The following is a 21079-nucleotide window of genomic DNA, read 5'->3' on the forward strand; positions in this document are numbered from 1 at the left end:
GACAACCCAAAATTTGGGATTTTATTTTACTTTCACTTTCAGTGATAATGGTTTAGATAGAAGGAGGCCATACACAGATCTAATTTCGGACATTTCCTGTTTTGTCTGGATATACACTGAAATGTTCACGTAGATGCTATATACTTAATTACCCTGCTTTACCACTTCTGAGAAAGCAGGATTTCTGCTATTCGATTCCAAGATCCCATTAGCATGAGATTCCACTCTATCTTTTGAGCTGCTCATTAATTTTTAACATTAAACATTTCAGCTGGAGGGGGTGAGATCACCCTGGTGCAAGAATAGGGTTCAAAGACTGTGGCAAAATTCAAGGACTTAATCAGGTATAAGAAGCCTATAGTCTAAATAGTTCTTTAATATGCATGAATTCCAAAAACTGGTTCTGGATTGGTAGTCTGGAGTCATTTCTGACTAGTAAACAAAAGAAGAACTAGCTGCTTAAAAAATAATGCGTTGCAAAGTGCTTCGTTGTCAAAAACTCAAGGGAAAACAGCATTGCCGCTAAAAGCATAAAAACATTTTCCTAGTACTTCTACTTTGAAACATATTCCTTTCAGAGTGAAATGTAAAAGAAAAGTAAAAGTACGTAAACCATAGCCACAAAAATATCCTCGCAATGTGCGGTCTAGTGTGTGCAGCGTTACAAACCAGCATATGGCGTTGGATGGGTTTGTACCCCTTTGCTGTGCTTTAAAAAGCAGAAAACAGATGGAAAAGAAGTTAGTTTGTCTTCCTCCATCTCTCTTCCTTCTGTGTTATTTGGCTGTAATACATAGATATTTATGTACCTGATTCCAAAGTGGCAGCTATACCTATCTTTAAAGGACCAGTAATCCTCACATCTTCTTATACCCAAGAGATACCAACACTCTTCACAGATGTGTGTGAAACATCCCTGGAGCTTGTCGGAGTCAGAAAACTGAGATAAGGTTGAGTTTAGAGATATATTCTTGCTTACGGTTGGCTTCCTGTCCAGCTAAAGTGGACCTCTAACATATATATATACTGTATATTTATATATATATATCTTATTGGCTTCCTCGCACCTGCTGAAATTTACAAAGCAGTTTTTGCTGCAATACTCATATTCAGTTTGGAGCTGTGCTTGCAGTACTACTTCCTTGCCAGTAGATGCCGCCAGATTGAATAAGGCCAACATCATCTAACTCACTTCCTGTGAGCCCAGGCTGTCATAGGCCTATACTTTGGGAAGAAGCCCTTGGAGCTAAAGTGGCCACATCCTCCAACTTACTCCCTGTGAGCCCAGGCTGTCATGGGCCTATACATTGGGAAGAAGCCATTGGAACTAAAGTGGCCACATCATCCAACTTACTCCCTGCGAGCCCAGGCTGTCATGGGCCTATACTTTGGGAAGAAGCCCTTGAAACTAAAGTGGCCACATCATCCAACTTACTCCCTGTGAGCCTAGGCTGTCATGGGCCTATACTTTGGGAAGAAGCCCTTGGAGCTTAAGTGGCCACATCATCCAACTTACTCCCTGTGAGCCCAGGCTGTCATGGGCCCATACTTTGGGAAGAAGCCCTTGGAGCTCAAGTGGCCGCATCATCCAACTTACTCCCTTTGAGCCCAGGCTGTCATGGGCCTATACTTTGGGAAGAAGCCCTTGGAGCTAAAGTGGCCACATCATCCAACTTACTCCCTGTGAGCCCAGGCTGTCATGGGCTCATACTTTGGGAAGAAGCCCTTGGAGCTAAAGTGGCCACATCATCCAACCTACTCCCTGTGAGCCCAGGCTGTCATAGGCCTATACTTTGGGAAGAAGCCCTTGGGGTTCAAGTGGCCGCATCATCCAACTTACTCCCTGTGAGCCTAGGCTGTCATGGGCCTATAGTTTGGGAAGAAGCCCTTGGGGTTCAAGTGGCCACATCATCTAACTTACTCCCTGTGAGCCTAGGCTGTCATAGGCCTATACTTTGGGAAGAAGCCCTTGGGGCTAAAGTGGCCACATCATCCAACCTACTCCCTGTGAGACCAGGCTGTCATGGGCCTATACTTTGGTAAGGGGCCCCTGGAGTTCAAGTTACTCTTTAAAGTGTATAGTTATTTTGAAGTTATATTGCAGTTATGGGTAGATACTGTTGGATTCACTGATGTTCTTACAGTGAGATCTTCACACCAGAGGTCCAGGTTGTCTCTTCTATCTATGACCATTACAAAGCCAGGCATATACTAATGGAAATGATTGCTGTATTCTCTTTAAAAAGTTTAAAAAGAAAAAAGTGTATAAGCCAACAGAAATAATAATGCTTCCCCCTCTCTGCTGTCATTAAGAGTAATGGGGCATTTATGTGCTAATATTTCAGCCCTGGTGTCTCACTAGGAGTTTTGCTCCAGTGTAGAAGGGTTCCAGTGATTAGCTGAGGCTGGAGCAGGGGCTGACGGACAACTTTTGGCCCAGGGGGCAAGTACAAATGCCTCTTCCCACATTCCCTCTTCCTGGCCTCCTCCTGACCCCCTTTCCAGGCTGAAGTTTCATTACAGGTACTCTCTACTCACTGGCCAAATCCAGGTTCCTGACCTGGCTACCAGGGTGGAGCTGGGACAGCTCAGTCGGGACTGCCTGGGGAGGAGAGTCTCCAGTGGGGCATGAAACCGGCCTCAGCTCAGATTTACACTGTCCATGTTAGGGGCGTGATCTGCGCTCTGTTCTTGTCTTTATCCCGCACTCAGTAGGTCAGCGGTGGGGACTTTTTACTTTTCTTCACCAGGAATCCTTTAGGCATGCCTGTGGTAGAAGTGGTGCAGCCTTTTTTACGAGGCATCAGAGCGGCCCAGGGGGCAATTTCCCCCCTGCCCCCTGGCCCAGTCCTCCCCTGGGCTGGAGGGCACAGGCTGATCCTTCAGCCATGCTGCTAGTAGCTGGTCAAAAGTCTATAAGAGTCTGACAGCTGCTGTAGCTAGAAGGGCCCGGTATGTATGTTTAGGGAAGTATGCGCCTAAGAATTAATGCCCAGGATGCCATCAGTCTGCATTCCAGAAATGTGTCCCTGGGTGCATACTACCATAAACATCCCCATTCAACCACAGCAGCTGTCAAAATGTCATAGAGGGCATTCGGCCCTGGATGCATACTGCCCTAAACATACCCATTCAGCCGCAGCAGCTGTCAAACTCTCTACGGCCCTGGATGCATACTGCCCTAATCATCCCCATTCAGTCACAGCAGCTGTCAAACTCTCATAGAAGGTATTCGGCCCTGGGTGCATACTGCACTAAACATCCCTATTCAACCCGCAGCATCTCTCAAACTCTAATAGAGTGCATTTAGTACTGGATGCATACTGCCCTAAAAAGCCCCATTCAACCGCAGCATCTGTTAAACTCTCACAGAGGGCATTCGGCCCTGGATGCATACTGTCCGTAACATTCCCATTCAATCGCAGCGGCTGTCAAACTCTCATAGATTGCATTCGGCCCTGGATGCATACTGCCCTAAACATACCCATTAAAGCGGCAGCAGCTGTCAAACGCTCATAGATTGCATTCCTTGCCGGATGCATACTGCCCTAAACAACCCCCATTCAGCCACAGCAGCTGTCAAACTCTCATATATTGCATTCGGCCCTGGGTGCATATTGCCCTAAACATCCCCATTCAGCCATAGCAGCTGTCAATCTCTTATAGAATTTGAAAGGCTGTCGGCAGCGGGGCTTGCCTGTGTCCTCCAGCCACGGCTACAGGCCGAAGCCTCATGCATCGGGGCTAAAAGCTTATTGTATATGAGGCCTAAGAAGACACTGGGGTTGATTTACTAAAACTGGAGAGTGCATAATCTGGTGCAGCTCTGCCTAGAAACCAATCAGCTTCCAGTTTTTTGTGAAGTCTTAATTGAACAAATTGATGAAAGAAGCTGATTGGCTACCATGCACAGCTGCACTAAATGTTCCATGCTTCAGTTTTAGTAAATCAACCCCAATAGGTCATTCAACTTGCTTTGAATGGTAATTGATATTGCAGCAGTGTAGTAAGATTGCGCACCTGTGCACATTCCTAGTTCTCAGACCCCAATGTTAAACTGACAAATAAGTCATATTGTTATAGTCAACTGATTGCATTCTAACACTGCTTGACTTGGTTTGGAAAGGAATTCTTATCGAACATGGATGATGCATTCAGCAGTGTTAATACTTTGTGATGGATGTTGAGTTTTGGGAAGACTCGGGGGTGGTTGTCTTTTCTTACAATTTCCTGTAAATGCTAGTCTTTGTTATTGTGCACCAGCCTTACGTTGTTTCTTTTCTCTCTCTTCTCTTTTTTCCTCTTCCTGTATCAAACCACCATTCACGACGATCATCCCTACCAGCGAGTTATGCAGGTCCGACCATCCGAGCATCCTCATATCCAAAGCCGAACTCTGCTACCATGGCGACAGCATCGTGTGGCTAATGGCCTGCGGAGACAGAAGAGAGACTGGGTGATTCCTCCGGTCAATGTACCAGAGAATTCGAGGGGACCATTTCCTGAACAGCTGGTGCGGGTAAGTGTCACTGAACTGCTGCTGACTCTATCATTATACAGTATAGGAATACCGTGTTCTCTGCATTAACTATGGACACACTATAACGTCATCTCATAAAAACAAGTAGACGTTGACATTTGGCAGCCATGATAATCAAGTAACATTGTTACAAAGTGCGGAAACGCACACAACCAATCAGAAGTCATCTAGCTGTTTATGCTGCCTTACCCTCTTAACCCCAAAATATTATAGCCCGCTTTTTTTTTTTGCAAATATGATGTTGCTTAACAGAGGATTTGGCTACTGTCGCAAGTGAAGATGTCCCGACCTGCTCACTGTCAGAATTTGATCAGGGGTCTCCAAACTTTCAAAACAAAGGGCCAGTTTACTGTCCTTCAGACTTTAGGTGGGTCGGACTGTGGCCAACGGGAGGTGCAAAATGTCCCAGCATCAGTGGGAGCAAACGATCCCCCATCCGTGGTGTCAGTTGGAGGTACTGTGCTCCATCGTTGACATCATTGGGAGGAATTGTGCCCCATTGATGGTGTAATTGGAAGGAATTTTGCCCCATTGATGGTGTAATTGGAAGGAATTGTGCCCCATTGATGGTGTAATTAGAAGGAATTGTGCCCCATTGTTGGTGTAATTGGAAGGAATTGTGCCCCATTGTTGGTGTAATTGGAAGGAATTGTGCCCCATTGTTGGTGTAATTGGAAGGAATTGTGCCCCATTGTTGGTGTAATTGGAAGGAATTGTGCCCCATTGTTGGTGTAATTGGGAGGAATTGTGCCCCATTGTTGGTGTAATTGGAAGGAATTGTGCCCCATTGTTGGTGTAATTGGAAGGAATTGTGCCCCATTGTTGGTGTAATGGGAAGGAATTGTGCCCCATTGTTGGTGTAATTGGGAGGAATTGCGCCCCATTGTTGGTGTAATTGGAAGGAATTGTGCCCCATTGTTGGTGTAATTGGAAGGAATTGTGCCCCATTGTTGGTGTAATTGGGAGGAATTGCGCCCCATTGTTGGTGTAATTGGAAGGAATTGTGCCCCATTGTTGGTGTAATTGGGAGGAATTGTGCCCTTCATTGGTGTCAGTGAATGAAATAGTGCCCCAAGGGTCAGATAAAAGAAAGCAAAAGACCACAGTTTGGAGACCCCTGTGTTAGAACACCAAAATTTGCCAACAAGTATGTATTGTGAAATCTACTTGAAGGCTAAGCCCACCTTACAATCATTTGTACTATATGGGGGATTTAGGGTGGGGGGATTTGTGTTGGGAGGAGGGATAGGGGGAGAGGGTTTGTGCTGGGAGGGGAGTAGAATTTGTTCTGGAAGGGGTAAGAAGAGGTTTTGTGCTGGGGAAGATTGGGGTGGGGGGCAAAGATTTGTGCTGGGAGGAGTGATTTGGTGGGGGGGGGGGGGAAGGGGGAAATAAGAGGATATGTACTCTGGAAATTTGGGAGAGGAGAGGATTTGTGTTAGAATTATAAATGCACATATATTTGCAGGGAAACAAATGTGCATTTTTTATTTTTTTGGCATAGGAGCCTGCAAAGCATTGTGGTTCATGGGTACGATGCCAGGCTCCTGCAGACTCATCCCCCTGCTCTATGTCTGTACCTTTGTGCGGGTTTTCAGTTACAGAACTTAAAGTGATTGTAAAGTCTCAGTTTTTTTCCAATAAAAATAACAAACGTTATACTTATCTTCTCTGTGCAGTTGGTTTTGCACAAAGCAGCCCGAATCTTCCTCTTCTCTGGTCCCTCTTCGGCTCTCCTGGCCCCTCCCTCCTGTTGAGTGCCCCCACAGCAAGCAGCTTGCTATAGGGGCACTCGAGCCAAGTCACAGCTCTCTGTTTCCATTCAGACACGGAGCTGCGATTCGGCCCCACCCCCTCTCTCTCTCCTCATTGGCTAACTGACTTAGATTGACAGCAGCGGGAGCCAATGGCGCCTCTGCTGTGTCTTAGCCATGTTGTGGACATTGCTGGATAGCGAGATGGGCTCAGGTAAGCATTAGAAGGGGGGGGCTGAGGGGGGAGCTGCACACAGAAGGTTTTTTTTATCTTAATGCATAGAGTAGAGTGCATTAAGATAAAAAAACATTCTGACTTTACAATCCCTTTAAGGAAGTGTCAATGGACTTTGAGTGCAGGGATTCTCACCCTTCTATTCCATTGAGAACTACAAGTACATCTGTGTGGGCGGAACGCGCTATCATGGGGGGCTTTTGGAGGGGGAGGGTTTCTGCTTGGCACCATGTTGCATGATGCACCCTAAATACCTGCAAAAGGTAGAGTTAGCCTTTAAAGTGAACCTGTGCTTTACCCATGCAGAGCAAAGCAACACATTCACCTAAAGAGGCTCCTTCCCCAAAAATAAAAGGTCAGCAGCTACAGCACTGTAGCTGTTGATTTTTAATCTTAGGGCACTTACCTGTCCTGTCATCCAGCCATGTCTTCACCTGAGCCGATTCTTCGGGTGCTGGCGCCGCCATGTTGACTTGCGGCTTCACAGCTGATTTCCTGCTGCAGTTTGTGAATGGGCCGCAATCTTCTGAGACCTGTGAAGTGTTCCAGAAGACTGTGGGGGGAGGAGAGAGGGTCCGAACTTCTGGCTCAGTTCGCCACGGTGAATTGAGCCAAAAGTGGGAGTGGGTACCTGTCAAAACCAGAAAGGTGCCAAATGCGGCAGCAGAGGTGGCGGGGGGATGCAGACAAGCTGAACTTTCCCTTTTAGGTGGAGCTCAGATTTAAATTCAGCCACAGCAACTTCTTATACTAATCTTCCCTTTGCTCGCCCACAGCTCTATTTACCCCAGGGAGTGCAGAGTCCTGTGTGAACTCTGTGTTGCTCTTAAGCTGGCCATAGATGGATTGAATCTCAGCTGGTCCCTGCTGAACTGGCCGGGATTCAAACCATCTATGTGCAGGCTAATTATAACCAAATCAATCCATCGATAAACTTGGGTACATGAAGCATGTTATATTTTTACATGTGATTATTGCCAGAGGCTATAGCTGCTAGCAATAATCACTGTGTTCTCCCCCCGGCAGGGACTGCCCCCCTGCTACTTAAATGACCGGATCAATATCCCAGGAGTTTAATTGATTTGATGCTATACTCTGATTAAAAAGTGTTCCTGTCATTTTTTTGAGCAGTATAGATCATTACCTTTATGAAGAGCTATGCCTTCATATCCACATGCAATGTGATGGCTGCGTCCTCCATCGAGCGCCGTGGTTCCATCCGCTGTCCTGTAAGTCACTAAATATACAAAGTTCAAAAACTGTGCCAGATCAACTCCCAAAAAGTTTTAATTTTGTTGTGCATCCAGCAAGACAATAAAAAACAGCCAACGCGTTTTGGATGTTCAGAGGTATCCCTCTTTGTCAGGGCTTGGATATTGCATATACTTGTGTAGCACCCTCCTAGGTACAGTAGGTGCTAGGAAAATGTATATGTGGCCCTGTCTGCTTATCAGGGGGGGCCTGAATTGTTAGCTAGCTGTCACATGTTTCCAGGTGTGTCTGTTGAGTCTGGGGAGTCTCCCCACTGTGTCCAATGAGGTATCTTGTTGGTCAGTGGAGGAAACCTAGCCAATGGCACACCAGGGTTTATGACTGTCTCAGTGGGAGGGGTTTACCGCAATGCACCCTGGGATTGGATATAAATCTGTGGGGAGCATGTGACAGAGTGTCTTTTGAGGGGAGCATCAGTCCCAGGAGGAGGTGACGGATGTCTCTTCTCCTGTCAGAGAGTGAAGGTGGTCCAGGCAGTCGGCCTACGGGGACCAGAGGTTGAGCTGTGCTACAGAGAGGGATCCAGAGTGTTGCTGACCCAGTGGAGCTGCTGGGTAGAAGTCTTCAGGAAAAACAGTATTGTGAGTACTCAAGATCTGCCCAGTGGTCTGTCTAGGAAAGGGGACCACTTTAGAAGGTCAAGGGGATCCAGGAGCCAGCTAACCAGTAGTATTGGCAGTGAAAGGGGGTGCCAAGCGTTCAAAGCCCTGAAGATAAGGAAGTGAAAGGGGGCACCAGTGTGGGCTCTGAAGCGTTCAGCAGTGCAGCAAAGGTGTACAAGCAGCTACCTCAGGCGAGAGTACCTCAGGGAGCTAAAAGGGACTTCTGCAGTAAAAAGGGAAGTTACAGCATCAAGTCAGCGTTAACCGGCATCCGGCCAGCATTAACCAGCATCAAGCCAGCGCTAATCAGCGTTAAGCAGCATTTATTCAGAGTCCCCGTCAAGTTGTGCATAGTTCAATTGCAGGAGTATCCCACTCATCCCTTCTCCCATATCCCATCCAAGTTCCTAAATAAACCAAAAAAAACCAAAGATACTGGACTGGTCCTTATCTCAGTGCTCACACTTGGAGAAACATCTTCAAAGGTACTTTTGTTGCACCCAGTGACCCAGGGGGACCCACAGCCTGCACCTGTGCTGGGAATTCTGCTACACTTGGGAGGACTCAAAATGGCAGAATCACAATTCATTGTATAAAAGAGGAAAAAAAATTGCAGCAGCACGCTCATCATGATAGAGTATGGATGTAGGGGTGGGTGGCAGAAACCACAGCACACGGAGGGGGGTCAGATGTCCAACAGACCCAGAAGTGTGCTGGATTCTGAAGAGTTTTCAGTGGCTGTAAATCCACCGCCTGCTAGAGAGCCGAGTATTAGTATTAGTATTATAGTTTTTTTTGTGCAAAAAAATGGATTTGCGGTGAGAAAAGACCTACTAGATTGTACAATCACAATATGTCTGAGCAGGTGGCAGGCGTGATCACACTTGCCGTACAAGAAGGCATTAATCTGAATGAGATGTTATTCTGATATGCAATTTGACCTGTTTGCAGTTTAGATGGCCACCAGCAAGTGGTTAAATCCCTACACCAGATTAGACTCTTCCATGTAGTGGAGCACATAGAGCAGCAACTACTGAAGAGTGTACTAAGGTGGCCTCTAGTGGCCATTATCGGGTACAGCAAATTACTGTGCAGAAAATTAGATGCTGTGTGTTTTAGTTTAACTATGGATGAGAAGGTTAGTAAAGGATCAGTTCCCCAAAGGAATATACCTTCTCTTTTCCTTCCTGCAGGTGTATAAGAAGAAAATAGAATCCACTTTCTGCCTTTTTAAAGTATAACTAAAGGAAAAAATTTTTTTTTTTTAGGTTTGGATAGAGTGGAGAGGAAATAGAACCCCTGGCAGTTTTTATTGCTGTCTGTTCCCCCGTTAACCACTTAAGCCCCGGAAGATTTTAGCCCCTTCCTGACCAGGGGGTATTTTGCGATTCGGCACTGCGTGACTTTAACGGACAATTGCGCGGTCGTGCGACGCTGTATCTAAACGAATTTGGCGTCTTTTTTTTCCCACAAACAGAGCTTTCTTTTGGTGGTATTTGATCACCTGTGCGATTTTTTGATCATGCACTATAAACAAAAAAAGAGCGTAAATTTTGCAAAAATAGCAATATTTTTCACATTTTTTTATATGAAATTCCCCTCAAAAAAATGTAAAAATCCAATTTTTTTAACATTTTCAGGCAATTTGTTTTATGCTACCTATGTTTGGTAAAAAAAATCGCAAAAAGCGTATTTTGATTGGTTTGCGCAAAAGTTATCGCGTTTACTAACAAAGGGAAAGATTTTTGTCATTTTTGTTGTTTTTTTTTTTAACGCGTAATGGCGGCGATCTGCGATTTTTTTTGCGGTACTGCGACATTGCGGCGGACAGATCGGACCCTTGACTGACATTTTTGACACTTTTGGGGGTACCAGTGACATTACTGCAGTAATCAGTGCTATACATATGCACTGTTACTGTAAAAATACACTGGCAGTGAAGGGGTTAACTTTTTTTGAAAGGGCGGGGCTATGTGTGTCCCTAGGGGCGTGCTTTCTACTGTGATTGGCTGTGGCTACTAGTGTATGAACAGTGATCAACGGTTCTACATAGTAGAACCGTATGATCATCTGTCATACACAGGGGAGAATGACAAGCAGCTTGTTTAGACAAGCTGCCTGCCTTTCTCCCTCTCCCCCGACGATCGCCGAGTGACCGGCGGACATCGGGTCCGCCGGTCACACGCGCGGGGGGTTCGTGACCGCGCGGGAGCGGGAGCGCGCCTCTGGGGGCGCGCGCTCGCTCCCTAAACCCTCACAGGCTAGCGACGTAGCTCTACGTCACTTTGCCTGTGAGGGGCTGACTGCCGACGTAGATCAGCTTTAGGCAGTCGGCAAGTGGTTAAAGAGACTCACCCTCTCTGTGTCCTGTTTACCATTATCATTGAAAGTAAAAATTTGAAGAAATTATCAAAATTTTGGGTTGTCCCAACAAAAGTAATAGAGGGGAAATCTTCCAATGGGTATGCTAGTTCTGGTGACTTTGGGGTCCCCAAGGAATTCCTGTAAATCGTCCCCAAGGATTTCCCTTGATTTACAGGGATTTCCTCTCACTTCCTGTTTGACTATGAGACAGGAAGTGAAGGGAGATCTCCCCAATGGGACACAGATGACAAAAAATAACCTGACAGGGGTTATAACCCTCCCTTGCTCTATCCAAAATGAAAGTTTTGGAACAACTGCACTTGCAAAGTGGGCAGTCCGTTTGCCTTTAGTAAATTAACCCTAGTAGGTCCTAGCTGATAAAAATAGAGGCATTGCTTTTCTTTACTATTTTAGTCAAAGCTGCCATTGCTGATCTTATAAGATGGGTAGGGAAGAGGTATAGAAGACATGGAGATGGTATCATGGAATGCATACCATAATGTACACTGCTCAAAAAAATTAAAAGAATACTTTGTAATCAGAGTGTAGGATCAAGTCAATTAAACTCCTGGGATATTGATCTGCTCAGTTAAGTAGCAGAGGGGGTTGTTAATCAGTCTCAGCTGCTTTGGTGTTAATTAAAAACAGGTGCACTAGATAGGCAACAATTAGACAACCCCAAAAACAGGAATGGTTTTACAGATGGAGGCCACTGACATTTTTTACCCACTCATCTTTTCTGACTGTTTTGCATTTGGCTAGGGTCAGTGTCCCTACTGGTAGCATGAGGAGATACCTGGACCCTATAGAGGTTGCCCAGGCAGTCCAACTCCTCCAGGATGGCACATCAATACCTGCCGATGCCAGAAGGTTTGCTGTGTCTCCCAGCACAGTCTCAAGAACATGGAGGAGATTCCAGGAGACAGACAGTTACTCTAGGAGAGCTGGACAGGGTTATTATAGAAGGTCCTCAACCCATCAGTAGGACCGGTATCTGTTCCTTTGTGCGAGGAGGAGGAACAGGATGAGCTCTGCCAGAGCCCTACAAAATGACCTCCAGCAGGCCACCGGTGTGAATGTCTCTGACCAAACAATCAGAAACAGACTTCATGAGGGTGACTTGAGGGCCCAACGTCCTCTAGTGGGCCCTGTGCTCACTGCCCGGCACCGTGGAGCTTGCTTGGCATTTGCCATTGAACACCAGAATTGGCAGGTCCACCACTGGTGCCCTGTGTTTTCCACAGATGAGAGCATATTCACCCTGAGCACATGTGGCAGACATGAAAGGGTCTGGAGAAGCCATGGAGAACATTATGCTGCCTGTAACATCGTTCAGCATGACTGGTTTGGTGGTGGGTCAGTGATGGTCTGGGGATGCAAATCCATGGAGGGACGAACAGACCTCTACAGGCTAGACAATGGAACCCTGACTGCCATTCGGTATCGGGATGGACCCATTGTCAGGCCCTACGCTGGTGCAGTGGGTCCTGGGTTCCTCCTGGTGCACGACAATACCCGGCCTCTTGTGGTGAGAGTATGCAGCCAGTTCCTGGAGGATGAAGGAATTGATACCATTGAATGGCCCAGCATCAATAGACAATGTAGCACAACCCAGCACTCCTTGCCATTACACACATTCAGTGCTGGAGGTGCCGGAACGGCGTTCCCCCGCATTCCCGCTGAAAAAAAGCCCTGAGGAATAGTATTTACGTATTATATTTGTAGACTGATCTTCAATAGAAACGTGTGTTATTGGCGCGTTTTGTTTAACCTCCCTAGCGGTATTCCCGAGTGTGGCTCGGGGTTAAATTTCAGTTCCAAAAGTGGTAACCCCGAGCCTCGCTGTATCCTGTAAGAGAGGGTACTCACCTTGTCCCCGGGATCCAGCGATGTATCCCGGCGGTGTGCGACGGCCGGGTTTTCCTCCCGATGCTCTCTGTGCCACGACTTCCGTCTCCTGCGACGTGACGCTCACAGGGGGGGTTGGAACCGGCGGCAAATTCAAACAGTAAAACACCCAAACACACTGATACATTACAAAATAAAATAAATTCACATTAGATTGCCCCCCAGTGCCCTTTCCTGCAGTTTTACTGTACTTTTTAAGTGTATATTTTTATATAGATATATATATATGTGTATAATATATGTATATGTGTATATACAGTGGGTACGGAAAGTATTCAGACCCCCTTAAATTTTTCACTCTTTGTTATATTGCAGCCATTTGCTAAAATCATTTAAGTTCATTCTTCTTCCTCATGAATGTACACATAGCACCCCATACTGACAGAAAAACACAGAATTGTTGACATTGTTGCAGATTTATTAAAAAAGAAAAACTGAAATATCACATGGTCCTAAGTATTCAGACCCTTTGCTCAGTATTTAGTAGAAGCCCCCTTTTGATCTAATACAGCCAGGAGTCTTTTTGGGAAAGATGCAACAAGTCTTTCACACCTGGATTTGGGGATCCTCTGCCATTCCTCCTTGCAGATCCTCTCCAGTTCTGTCAGGTTGGATGGTAAACGTTGGTGGACAGCCATTTTTAGGTCTCTCCAGAGATGCTCAATTGGGTTTAAGTCAGGGCTCTGGCTGGGCCATTCAAGAACAGTCACGGAGTTGTTGTGAAGCCACTCCTTCGTTATTTTAGCTGTGTGCTTAGGGTCATTGTCTTGTTGGAAGGTAAACCTTCGGCCCAGTCTGAGGTCCAGAGCACTCTGGAGAAGGTTTTTGTCCAGGATATCCCTGTACTTGGCCGCATTCATCTTTCCCTCGACTGCAACCAGTCGTCCTGTCCCTGCAGCTGAAAAACACCCCCACAGCATGATGCTGCCACCACCATGCTTCACTGTTGGGACTGTATTGGACAGGTGATGAGCAGTGCCTGGTTTTCTCCACACATACCGCTTAGAATTAAGGCCAAAAAGTTCTATTTTGGTCTCATCAGACCAGAGAATCTTATTTCTCACCATCTTGGAGTCCTTCAGGTGTTTTTTAGCAAACTCCATGCGGGCTTTCATGTGTCTTACACTGAGGAGAGGCTTCCGTCGGGCCACTCTGCCATAAAGCCCCGACTGGTGGAGGGCTGCAGTGATGGTTGACTTTCTACAACTTTCTCCCATCTCCTGACTGCATCTCTGGAGCTCAGCCACAGTGATCTTTGGGTTCTTCTTTACCTCTCTCACCAAGGCTCTTCTCCCCCGATAGCTCAGTTTGGCCGGATGGCCAGCTCTAGGAAGGGTTCTGGTCGTCCCAAACGTCTTCCATTTGAGGATTATGGAGGCCACTGTGCTCTTAGGAACCTTAAGTGCAGCAGAAATCTTTTTGTAACCTTGGCCAGATCTGTGCCTTGCCACAATTCTGTCTCTGAGCTCTTCAGGCAGTTCCTTTGACCTCATGATTCTCATTTGCTCTGACATGCATTGTGATCTGGAAGGTCTTATATAGACAGGTGTGTGGCTTTCCTAATCAAGTCCAATCAGTATAATCAAACACAGCTGGACTCAAATGAAGGTGTAGAACCATCTCAAGGATGATCAGAAGTAATGGAAAGCACCTGAGTTAAATATATGAGTGTCACAGCAAAGGGTCTGAATACTTAGGACCATGTGATATTTCAGTTTTTCTTTTTTAATAAATCTGCAACAATGTCAACAATTCTGTGTTTTTCTGTCAGTATGGGGTGCTATGTGTACATTCATGAGGAAGAAGAATGAACTTAAATGATTTTAGCAAATGGCTGCAATATAACAAAGAGTGGAAAATGTAAGGGGGTCTGAATACTTTCCGTACCCACTGTATATATATATATATATATATATATATATATATATATATATATATACAGTATATGTATGTATATATACAGTATATATATATATATAATACATACTTTAACTTATTTATAGTTATTTATTATATTATAATTTATGATTTTGTGTTTCAAACTTTATCATACCCGAGATGTTATAAAGAAGAACGCACAGTAAAAAAAAAAATCATATGTAGATAGTTGGTTTGGGCTGCTCATTCTTAAGAATTACATGCAAAATAATGGTACCGCTTTCAGCACCTAAAATCGGAAAGAATCATACCGCCAGGGAGGTTAAGTTGCTGTTGCTTTTAAAGAGACCCACCATAGGCTTTATAGAGCCATAGCTCTGGTCACTGCACACATCTACTCAACATGACCCAGCCAGAAATACATCATCACAGTTTAATTTTACAGCTGAACTCTGAGCACAAAACCTTTTTTATAATTATATAGTTTTCTCCAATAGCCACAAAGAATTTAAATACATATTGTGTGCACCAAAGGCCTTTGCAAAGTCAGATATTACCTTGTAAAAGAAAAGTAACGGTGACACCATCACTGGATTGCACATAGCCTGTGCAGAGAGCAGAGCTGTGGGAGGGGCCCAGCAGGCTCTGCCCACTGCCAGCTGCCTGCAGAAAAGCACAGGAAGGGCGGGGACAAGACCAGTCACCCTGCAGAAGGGGTGAGAGCGGCAGGGGAGTCAGACCGTGGAAGGAGCAGCAGCGATCACTGGCGGCCTCCCGCGATCATCAGAGAAACTGACAGAAGACCCCCCTGCTTATGTAAACAAAGCAGGCGAGTCTTCTGTCACACAAGCACAGAGAGATCGGGGTTTCAGCTTAGCTGAAACCCCGATCTTTCTGTGCCCATCACGGAGCCCCCCCCCCCCCACAGTAAGTAAGCACATTTGCTTACATTTAACCCTTTGATCACCCCCAGTGTTAACCCCTTCCCTGCCAATGTCATTTATACAGTAACAGTGCATATTATTTAGTACTGATTACTGTATTAATGTCACTGGTCCCCAAAAAGTGTCAAAAATGTCAGTCAGGGGTCTGCTGCATTGTTGCAGTCCCGCTAAGGCTCGGTTTCCACTAGTGCGACTTGCGGTGTGACTTGACACATGTCAAGTCGCACAGCAAGTCAAAAGCCATTGTTTTCAATGGGGCCCGTTTCCACTGCCGCGGCTTAAGTAGTTTGTGCACTACTTTTGAGCCGTCTTTAGTGCGACTTCCCTCTATATATTTGGGACAAGTCTCACTGAAGCCGCAGTTTACTTTCGCTACGAAGTCGTGCTAGAAGTAGCACGACTTCGTAGCCGCACTAGTGGAAACCTAGCCTAAAAATCGCTGATCGTCGCCATTACTAATAAAAACAAAAATAAAAAGTCCAAAAATCTATCCCGTAGTTTGTAAATGCTATAACTTTTGCGCAAACCAATTAAAATACGCTTTTTGGGATTTTATTACCAAAAATATGTAGCAGAATACAAATTGGCCTAAACTGATAAAAAAAATTAGATTTTTTAAAAATCTTTTTATTGGGAATGTTTTATAGCAGAAAGTAAAAAATATGGTGTATTTTTCAAAATTGTCGCTCTTTTTTTGTTTATAGCGCAAAATCTAAAAACTGCAGAGGTGATCAAATGCCCCCAAAAGAAAGCTCTGTTTGTGGGGGAAAAAAAGGACATCAATTGTATTTGGGTACAGCGTCGCACGGCCGCGCAATTTGTCGGTAAAGTAACGCAGTGCGTTCTGCTCAGCGGGGGATCGATCCGCCGATCCCTGCTGAGCAGGTGGATGACAGCTCCGTCTCCGCTCTGTGTGCAGAGATGGAGGTGTCAGATCCCCGCTCTCCTCTATGGGAGAATCGGATGAGAACGGAACCGTCTGTCCATTCTCATCCGATCCCATCTGATCCCATCCTCCAGATGGATGGAAAATAGGGTTTCCATCTGTCTGGATTTCACAGACAGGATCGGATCGGATAGCAGCAGGTGTCAGCGGAGATGTCTACTGCCGCCCCCATAGGGATGCATGGAGCATCCGATCAGGTCCACCTGAAAAACTGACAGGCAGATCTGATCGGAATGCCCGTGTGAAAGGGTCCTTCCTCTTTAATCCAGACGCTGTCAGACTTAATTTTACATGAGTGAACTGCTGCATGTCTAGGAGCTCTTTTTTTTTATATTTCTGGTCTTTTAATATGAGAATAGAAGGAGGCAGAGCCAGGCTTACATGTGCAGCGGGCCTAGACTCACCCCAGCAGACGCTCAATGACTTACCTCTGTCCATTACCTGCGAGAAATATTGCAATGACGCAGAGTGGCGTGCAGTTATCCAGCGATTCACATCATCATCAGCCCCTGACAGCAGCTCAGAGAAGCGTTCTGGAGCTTTGCACCATCCCAGTGGTCTGTCCCACCTGGTGACGCCAGCCCCCCCCCCCCCCCACATTGGCGGAAGGAACGTATTAAGCTCCTACTTATGGCAGCCACCTGCCGCTTCTTAACTGTGATGTTTTCCTGGCCTGTGCCTGTTTGTCACAGTCCTCGTCAGGTCCATGACCCACATCTGGCTCCATGCTGCGAGGTCAGGAAGAAGAGCGCAGTGTGAGGCCGCATTTAATCAGTTCACAGGCTGCTCCTTAATGGCCTGGAAAGGGAGCAAGACAGCGAGATGTGACTGTACGGCTGTACGGCTTCATCTCATCTTCTACCTGGATGGCAGAGACTGACACAGGACCTGGGGGGAGGGGGGTGAGATGTGCCTTCTTATACATCAAATGGTCATACAGGCGCTGCTTGGATCTCCGCCATTTTTACTGACACTTTCCCACTCAGCTGCTGTTTTCAGAATAATAAAATATACTATATACGGCTTTCATCTTTATTTGAATTCAAATCCATTTTCCTTATTTTTAATGCTGCTTGCTGAGGTTTGGTGTATGATAGACACGGCCAGGTGAGATCTCCCAGTGTTATATACACTTTAATACCAAACAGTGCCGGGAGACATGGTCATGTAGAGCCCAGGGCAAACATGCCAAACTGCGCCCCCCCCCCCCCCCTCAAGATGTGTAAGCATTATGTGTCAATGAAAATCCCCCTAAAAACACTGAGCAATAAATAATACAATTTCCCCTCCTAGCACAATTCCTCCACTCCTAAAATTTCCCCTCCTAGCACAATTCCTCTACTTCTAAAATGTCCCCTCCTAGCACAATTCCTCTACTCCTAAAATTTCCCCTCCTAGCACAATTCCTCTACTCCTAAAATTTCCCCTCCTAGCACAATTCCTCCACTCCTAAAATTTCCCCTCCTAGCACAATTCCTCTACTCCTAAAATTTCCCCTCCTAGCACAATTCCTCTACTCCTAAAATTTCCCCTCCTAGCACAATTCCTCCACTCCTAAAATTTCCCCTCCTAGCACAATTCCTCTAGTCCTAAAATTTCCCCTCCTAGCACAATTCCTCCACTCCTAAAATTTCCCCTCCTAACACAATTCCTCTGCTCCTAAAATTTCCCCTCCTAGCACAATTCCTCTACTCCTAAAATTTCCCTTCCTAGCACAATTTCTCTACTCCTAAAATTTCCCCTCCTAGCACAATTCCTCTACTCCTAAAATTTCCCCTCCTAGCACAATTCCTCCACTCCTAAAATTTCCCCTCCTAGCACAATTCCTCTACTCCTAACATTTCCCCTCCTAGCACAATTCCTCTACTCCTAAAATTTCCCCTCCTAGCACAATTCCTCCACTCCTAAAATTTCCCCTCCTAGCACAATTCCTCTACTCCTAAAATTTCCCCTCCTAGCACAATTCCTCCACTCCTAAAATGTCCCCTCCTAGCCCAATTCCTCTACTCCTAACATTTCCCCTCCTAGCACAATTCCTCTACTCCTAAAATTTCCCCTCCTAGCACAATTCCTCCACTCCTAAAATTTCCCCTCCTAGCACAATTCCTCTACTCCTAACATTTCCCCTCCTAGCACAATTCCTCTACTCCTAAAATTTCCCCTCCTAGCACAATTCCTCCACTCCTAAAATTTCCCCTCCTAGCACAATTCCTCCACTCCTAAAATTTCCCCTCCTAGCACAATTCCTCTACTCCTAAAATTTCCCTTCCTAGCACAATTCCTCCACTCCTAAAATGTCCCCTCCCAGCACAATTCCTCTACTCCTAAAATTTCCCCTCCTAGCACATTTCCTCTACTCCTAAAATTTCCCCTCCTAGCACAATTCCTCCACTCATAAAATTTCCCCTCCTAGCACAATTTCTCTACTCCTAAAATTTCCCCTCCTAGTACATTTCTTCTCTCTCCCCTCTCCCTACAGACTTCAACCCCCCCCCCCCCACCCCCCCACAATTTCCCCTCTTAGAACAATACTTACCCCCTGCCGCCCCCCAAACTCCCCCTTCCAACACAAATCTTCTCCCTTCCAATCTCCTTATGGCACCCCCCACCTCACAGTGCCCAGGGCAGCCGCCTCTTCTGCCCACCCCTTGTCCCGGCTCTGATACAAAAAGTATTGGGGCGTCTGCCTTTACACACACATGAGCTTTAATGGCATCCCTGTCTTAAGCTGGATACACAGTATACAACTTTTGTTGTTAGATTTCCTTTAGATTTACCTATGTAGTGCAAGGGCCTGCCTGATTGCATACAAATTGAAAGTATTTAGATTTGACCTCATATTATATGGTTTTGGTAAATCTAAAGGAAAAAATCTAAGGAAAATTGGATAGTGTGTGGCCCATTAGTCCATAGGGTTCAATATTGAGTTGGCCCACCCTTTGCAGCTATAACAGCTTCAACTCCTCTGGGAAGGCTGTCCACAAGGTTTAGGAGTGTGTCTATGGGAATGTTTCACCATTCTTCCAGAAGAGCATTTGTGAGGTCAGGCACTGATGTTGGATCTGAAGGCCTGGCTCACAGTTTCACTCGAATTCATCCCAAAGGTGTTCTATCGGGTTGATGTGCAGGCAAGTCAGGTTCCTCCACCCCAAACTCACTCATCCATGTCTTTATGGACCTTGCCAGTTATTTCAAGGGTCCCTTCATGTTGAAAAGGTTAAAGTGATTGTAATCCTTATTTTTTTTTTAGATGAAAAATAATATGTTATACTTACCTGCTCTGTGCAGTAGTATTGCACAGAGAGGCTCCGAACCTCCTTCTGGAGTCCTTCCCAACGTGTGCCCCCTTAGCAAGCTGCTTGCTTTGAAAGCCAGCTGGGTTGTGTTCGTCCATATACAAACAGTACATCTCAGCCCTGCCCCCTGCAACCTCTTTACAGGATTTGACAGACAGCAGCAGAAGCCAATAGCTGCCACTCCTCTCAGTGAAGGCTGTTTAATACAGGAGGAGGGTGCAACACTGATGCAAACAGCCACAGCGCTGTATCAAAAGATGACTCAGGTGGGTGTTTAGTGAGGGGGGAGAGGGGGGAACAAGTAGTAGAAGGTTTTTAACCTCGATGCAGAGAATACATTAAAGTGCTTCTAAAGGCTGAAGGATTTTTACCCTCATGCATTCTCTGCATTAGGGGAAAAAAACCTCTGAGTTCAGCACCCGTCCGCCTCCTGAGCCCGATCTCCTTTTCGCGATATGCACGAGAGCAGCGGCTCTCTCGCTCCTCATTGGCTCCTGCTGCTGTCATTCACAGCCAGTGAGGAGGGAATGTGGGGCAGAGCCAAGCCACACTTTTGTAGACACAGAGTGGGGCTCAGGAGCGAGCACACATGAGTGCCCCCATAGCAAGCGGCTTGCTATGGTGGGCAATTGGCAGAGGAAGATGAGCCAGAAGCACTGGTGGGAGACCCCTAAAGGATTGGGGCTGCTCTGTGCCAAAGCATTGCACAAAGCAAGTAAGCATGGCATGTTTGTTGTAGAAAAATATAAAAAAAATCCAACATTTATAATCAAGTTTATAACCACTTTAAGAAAGGCTGTTGTAAGGAATGCAGTGGAAGAAGTGAGACCTGGAGACTGTGATGGGGAGGGCTCGTTGTCGCAGCAAAGTGGCTCATTCAGTCTACCCGGTTCTAAATATCACCTAAGAATCATTACATTCCTGATGATAACATTGAACATATATATAAAAGATGGATTTTATAATTTAAATGTTCAGTACAGAAAGTCCCAGACAATTCTTCCAAACCTAAACATAATACAGTCGTCAAGTGCGCGACACCACTATAGGAAAGAACATACTGTTATAATTGGTTCCGAGTGCTGGCCACTGAAAATGTTTGCCTTCCAAATAATTTACTACTTATAATTTTACTTATTATCAGAGAAAGTGCCAGTCACCTTAGAATATCTCTGCCTGTATCTGGGCTCATTGTCTAGTGACTAGTGAGGGAACAAAGACCACTACACCTACAGTGGTCTCCTGGGACTTGTAGTTCTTTGTGAGTTATCGTCATAGAAGCTCCTCCATACAGTCTCCTCCATTGGTTGTAATATGGAAGTCTTGTCTCATAGGATTAT

At 45.8% G+C, this 21079-nt stretch overlaps 1 protein-coding gene across 1 annotated transcript in view; it reads left to right on the forward strand.

Annotated features, from left to right (window-relative positions):
* The window catches only part of CDH4 (cadherin 4), a 1089940-nt gene that overhangs the window by 838331 nt on the left and 230530 nt on the right, over nucleotides 1-21079 (forward strand). Inside the window, exon 4 of the mRNA XM_082271591.1 lies at nucleotides 4346-4519. Coding sequence (XP_082127717.1) covers nucleotides 4346-4519 — 174 coding nt within the window. The remainder of the gene's footprint in view (nucleotides 1-4345; nucleotides 4520-21079) is intronic.

The sequence above is a fragment of the Pelophylax lessonae genome, assembly GCF_965119305.1.
Source record: "Pelophylax lessonae genome assembly, chromosome: 11".
Classification (NCBI taxonomy): domain Eukaryota; kingdom Metazoa; phylum Chordata; class Amphibia; order Anura; family Ranidae; genus Pelophylax; species Pelophylax lessonae.